Source organism: Cervus canadensis, chromosome X (assembly GCF_019320065.1).
Source record: "Cervus canadensis isolate Bull #8, Minnesota chromosome X, ASM1932006v1, whole genome shotgun sequence".
Lineage (NCBI taxonomy): Eukaryota > Metazoa > Chordata > Mammalia > Artiodactyla > Cervidae > Cervus > Cervus canadensis.
In genome coordinates, this window is record NC_057419.1 from 13,118,825 (window position 1) to 13,124,466 (window position 5,642).

General features: G+C 63.1%; 1 protein-coding gene across 1 annotated transcript in view; it reads left to right on the forward strand.

The window, feature by feature from the left end:
• Positions 1-2,768, forward strand: part of LOC122434723 (serine/threonine-protein phosphatase 2A regulatory subunit B'' subunit beta-like) — a 47,231-nt gene extending 44,463 nt beyond the window's left edge. The window contains exons 8-10 of the mRNA XM_043458373.1: positions 1,225-1,343; positions 1,445-1,551; positions 2,062-2,768. Coding sequence (XP_043314308.1) covers positions 1,225-1,343; positions 1,445-1,551; positions 2,062-2,212 — 377 coding nt within the window. The 3' untranslated portion in view covers positions 2,213-2,768. The remainder of the gene's footprint in view (positions 1-1,224; positions 1,344-1,444; positions 1,552-2,061) is intronic.
• The last annotated feature ends 2,874 nt before the right edge of the window (positions 2,769-5,642 follow it).

A 5,642-nucleotide genomic window follows, 5' to 3' on the forward strand; every position in this document is an offset into this window, starting at 1 on the left:
GCCCCGCCCTCGGCCCTCACGTGTGACCCCTGGGGTGGACACGACCCTCGCGGCCCCGCCCTCGACCCTCACGTGTGACCCCTGGGGTGGATGCGGCCCTCACGCCCCGCCCTCGGCCCTCATGTGTGACCCCCGGGGTGGACGCGGCCCCGCCCTCGGCCCTCACTTGTGACCCCTGGGGTGGACGCGGCCCTCGCGGCCCCGCCCTTAGCTTTCATGTGTGATGGGCCGTCCTGGGGGCTGTGCACCCCGGGCTGGGGATGGTGGCCCCCGATCCCGGTCTTGTCTCTCTGCCGTGCTCGGTCCTTGTCCACCGGGACCCCGGTGTGGGCAGTGCGGGGGCCCCTGCGCTGGACTGCCTTTCTCAGGCCCGGTGCTGTGACCCCGGGCTTGGTTTGGTTGATCTGGGAACTGGGGTGCTCGGTGGGCGCGTCCCAGGGGACGCTCGGGACGCCAGCGAAAGTCACAGGAAGGCTCTGCCTCCAAGTCGAACGCCTGGGTGTCCTGGGACCCCAGTCTCGGGTGTTATCTGCTGCGGACTCGTCCTGACCACCTTTTTGCCCGACCCGGGTTTCCTCCTGGTCCGTGTCCGCGGTCCAGGGCAGCTTGGGCCCCACCGTCGAGGTGATGCGTGTGGGCCCCCTGTGTCCCCCGACGCTCCCTCAGGGGCACACAGGACTCTGGTCCCCCAGCCACCTGCCAGGCTTCCACCAGCCCGGGAGCACTCTTGTGGCCGGGCTGGCGGCAGAGCGCATGGCGCTGTGCCTGACGCTGTTTGGCTGTGCACGCGCAAGGGGACTGGGCTCCTCAGGGTGTCTGGGAGCCGCGTGTGCTCAGAGCCACCCACGTGTGCTCGTGACATCCCCTTGCGCCCATGACCCACCCTGCGCCCAGGGGCCCTCCTCCATGCGCCATTGAGCCGCCTCACGCACCCATGAGACCCCTCCGCGCTTCCCCCACAGCTGCCCTGAGAACTCACGCCCCGCGCCGCCCACGCCCCTGACCCGCGCGCTCAGGGCCGTGCCCCTGAAGATCCCTCCGTGTAGCCCCACCCGCGCGCTCACAGCTGTTCCCTGAAGCCCCCTCCATGCACCCCCAGTGGCGCGCTCACAGCTGTCCCCCGAAGTCCCCTCCATGCATCCCCACTGGCGCGCTTACAGCTATCCCCCGAAGTTCCCTCCATGCACCCCCACCCGCGCGTTCATGGCCGCGCCCCTCACACAGGGAGGATCACGCTGCAAGACCTGAAGCGCTGCAAGTTGGCCAACGTGTTCTTCGACACCTTCTTCAACATCGAGAAGTACCTGGACCACGAGCAGAAAGAGCAGGTGTCCCTACTCAGGGTGAGTGGGGGGTGATGGGGAGGCCGTCGGGGGATGTGGGGGGAGGGGGTGCCGGGCCGCCCCCGGACGACACCACAGCGCGCTCCCGCCATCGTCCGCAGGAGAGCGAGAGCGAGGGCCCCGAGTTGTCTGACTGGGAGCGCTTCGCCGCCGAGGAGTACGATATCCTGGTGGCCGAGGAGGCCGCAGGGGACCCCTGGGAGGACGGGTGAGTGCGCAGGGGGCGGAGAAGTGGGTCTCGGGAGGAGGGAAGGCCAGGGCAGGGGGCCAGGGAACCGAACTGCCAGCTGGGGCAGTGAGGACACCACGTCTGGCTGCCACTTATGGGGAGGGTGTCCAAGGGACTGCGGCCCCCCCCCCCCCCCCGCCGGCGAGGGTGGGCACCCTCTGACTCCGAACTGCCGCCTGGTCCTGCCCTAGGCGTCCAGCCTCAGCGCCCTGACTCTGGGACCTTATCCTGCTGAGTCAGGCCCTCTCCCAGCCCGTGGAGGCTCCCGCCAGGGCCCCTGCGTGGCACCTCCCAGGGCTCCATCTACCCTCTAGGGGTGGCACCCGCAGACCGCCGAAGGGCGCAGACCCAACACAGGGGACGGGGCTGGGGCAGCAGGCTGGGCAGCTGAGCAGCTGGTCCGCCTGTCCTGCTCGCACCTGTTGGGGGCGCACGGCTGCTCAGCGGGCGTGCGGGGCGGGCGCTGTCCTCACGGGCCCCTCCCCGCAGGTACGAGGCTGAGCTCAGCCCGGTGGAGCAGAAGCTCAGCGCCCTGAGGTCCCCGCTGGCTCAGAGGCCCTTCCTGGAGGCGCCGGGCGGCCTGGGCGCTGTGGAGCTTTACGAGTACGAGGGTGGGGACGACGACTTGCCGCCCTCGTGACCCGAGGCGCGCTCGGGGTCCCCGCGGCCCGCGGGTGGGAAACGCGGCCGAGCGGCGGCGGCCTCACCAAGTGCAGTGCGTTTGTCTGCGGTGCCTGCGTCTTTATTCAGCACAGAAGCGGCTGCACAACGCCCCGCCGTGCCTCCCCGCCAGCCTCCCCAGCTGGCAGGCGGCCTCGGCCTGCTGCCCCGTCCAGGGCTCCCCGTGCGCGGACGGTTCACCCCGCTGGGAACCCGGCGGCGCTGTGGCGGGTTTGCCCGGGCCGTCCCAGCGCTGACCCTGGGCCGGCTGTGTCGGCAGGAACATTCCAGGAGCCCCTGCGCCCGCTGTCCCGCGGGGCCCCTGCGGGGAGGCCGCCCCGGCCCCAGTCCCTGCCCCGGCCAGGGCTGAGGGAGCGCCCAGGTCAGTGCGGCCCAGCGTTTCTGTGTACGTGTACAAAATGTGTAAAGTTACCTTCTATTTGCTGTGCAGAGCGGTTTAAAGAGTTTTATGAGATCACGTTTGTATTTTGAAATAAAGAATTTAAGGATTTTCACCCCGATGCTCACCTCGAGACCAAACGAGACACAGTAGCGGGGGATCCTGAACGCAGGTCACAGACGGACGCGGCATAGACATGGAGTCCCCACAGGGAGACCACGGGGTGCGCAGGGCCCCCTGACGTGGAGCCACCGGGCGAGGGTCACAGGCTGGGGCCCCAGAGTCCTGAGCCGCTCTCTGGCCACGGTGGTCCCCCCACAGGGCCCCCAGAGCCGTGCACCTGCTCTCTGAACACCGTGGTCCCTGCACGGGTGCGCGGGTCACAGGCCAGGGCCCCGGAGCCGTGCAGCCCGCTTTCTGGCCATGGCGGTCCCCCTCCATGGCCCCGGGCGGCCGCCTCTCCTGAGGTCACTTCTGACCTGTGCACGGCGGGGTGCGAGCCTCCCCTGCAGACACCACCCCATGGGAGACCGGACGTCTGGCTTCCACGCCGCTCTGCCCACCCCGGGGTCCAGCACCGCTCCATGCTTCGGCACCAGCCCGAGATTCCAGGGGAGGGTGGGCTCCCACGTGTCCAGTGGAGGTGGCTGAGGAGCGGCCTCCCACCAGGCCTTGGGCAGGTCGTTTCAGGTCTGGGCACCGAGCAGGCCTCGTGGAGGGTCCCTCCCCCCCGCAGCTGGACCGCCCCTGCCGGACACGAGCGCTCCAAGAGCGGGTGGGGCGGCAAGAGCTGGAGTGGGGGTCCCTCACACCGGGTCACGCGGGCCTAGCCGCCCCGCCGTCCGGAGGGTGGGCTCCACAGCCTCCCTGGGAAAGGCTTCCGGGGTCCCCGGGAGACGGGTGTGGCCACCATCTCCTCCGACTGCACAGACAGGCTGGTCGTTGCCCTTGGCTGCCAAGTCCGCCGAGGGACCCACCTCGTCTCCCAACTCATCCCGCGGAGAGGCAGAGGCCGGAGGTCAGCGGAGAGGAGAGGAAAGGAAGACCCAGCTCAGAGACCGTGGAGAAAGAAAACCTGGTGAGAACCTGTCTACCCGGGGATTAGAGATTGAAGAGATAAGAACCCACCCAACCCGTTGCAAAAGGAAGACTGAAAAGGCCATCTGGGAAAATGACTGTGTCAAAGGACAACCAAGTCTCCCTCGTGTCAGGAGGTGGACACGGGACGGGGACTTCTTTGGGGGCGGGGGGGGGAGCGGGTGACAGTGACCAGCAGACACCCCCGCCTGCCCACCTCCGCCTGCCTTCCAGCTGCAGATCCATCTGCTCATCCTTCCTCCTTCCCCCTACCCATCTGCTTAGCTAGACGCCTGCCCCGCCCACCTGTCCGTCCATGCGTCCGTCCATACATCTGTGCAACCATCCGTATCTATCCATGCCTGTCCACACCTCCCCTTTTACCTCTGTCCATCCACCCATCCTTTCTTCTGTCTGCCCACCCGCGCACCCATTCCTGTGTGTACCTTTCTGTCCGTTTACCTGTATAGCGGCCCACGCCTCCATGTAGCTGTCCATCCCACCCAGCCCGCAGCCCATCAGAACCCCCGAGGCCCTATTGGGAAGGCCCACGCGGCATCTGGGACCTCCGAGGGTGGGTGGGTGGGTGCGGTTGAGCACTGGACACCCACTGCAAAGTTCGGGTCTGGTGGAGATGACCTTCGACCTCGCAGGCCAGATTTGGGACCCCCCAGGGCTGCACTCAGAGCCCACCCCCCCCCACCAAGGCAGTCTCTGGGGTCCCCAAGAAGAGAATGGAGCCCACACGGCAGGGTTTGAGGCATTCCAGGGGTAGAATGGAACCCCAGAGCAGGGTTCAGGACCTCTGGGGACCCCAGAAACACCCCCACACAAGGAAAAGTCTTGGGCTCTGGGGGTGCAGTCCCAGCCTTGGGCTGCCCAGGCAGACATCATACTCCCAGAGTCAGGACACTTCACGGCCAGATTTGGGGCCTGTGAGCCACACATGGACATCACCAGATGGTCAACACAGTAATCAGATTGATTATATTCTTTGCAGCCAAAGATGGAGAAGCTCTATACAGTCAGCAAAAACAAGACCAGGAGCTGACTGTGGCTCAGATCATGAACTTATTGCCAAATTCAGACTGAACTTGAAGAAAGTGGAGAAAACCACTAGACCATTCAGGTATGATCTAAATCAAATCCCTAATGACTGTGCAGTGAAAGTGAGAAATAGATTTAAGGGACTAGATTTGATAGATTGAGTGCCTGATGAACTATGGACGGAAGTTCGTGACATTGTACAGGAGACAGGAATCAAGACCATCCCCAAGAAAAAGAAATGCAAAAAAGCAAAATGGCTGTCTGAGAAGGCCTTAAAATAGCTGTGAAAAGGAAAGATACACCATTTGAATGCAGAATTCCAAAGAATAGCAAGGAGAGATAAGAAAGCCTTCCTCAACAAACAATGCAAAGAAATAGAGGGAAACAATAGAATGGGAAAGATTAGAGATCTCTTCAAGAAGATTAGAGGTACCAAGGGAACATTTCATGCAAAGACGGGCTCAATAAAGTACAGAAATGGTAGGGACCTAACAGAGGCATAATATATTAAGAAGAGGTGGCAAAAACACAGAAGAACTGTACAAAAAAGATCTTCACGACCCAGATAATCACGATGGTGTGATCACTCACCTAGACCCAGATATCCTGGAATGTGAAGTCAAATGGGCCGTAGGAAGCATCGCTAGGAACAAAGCTAGTGGAGGTGATGGAATTCCAGTTGAGCTATTTCAATTCCTAAAAGATGATGTTGTGAAAGTGCTGCAGTCAATATGAAAAGGTCAGTTTTCATTCCAATCCCAAAGAAAGGCAGTGCCAAAGAATGTTCAAACTACTGCACAACTGCACTCATCTCACACGCTAGTAGCTAGTAAAGTACTGCTCAAAATTCTCCAAGCCAGGCTTCAGCAATATGTGAACCGTGAAC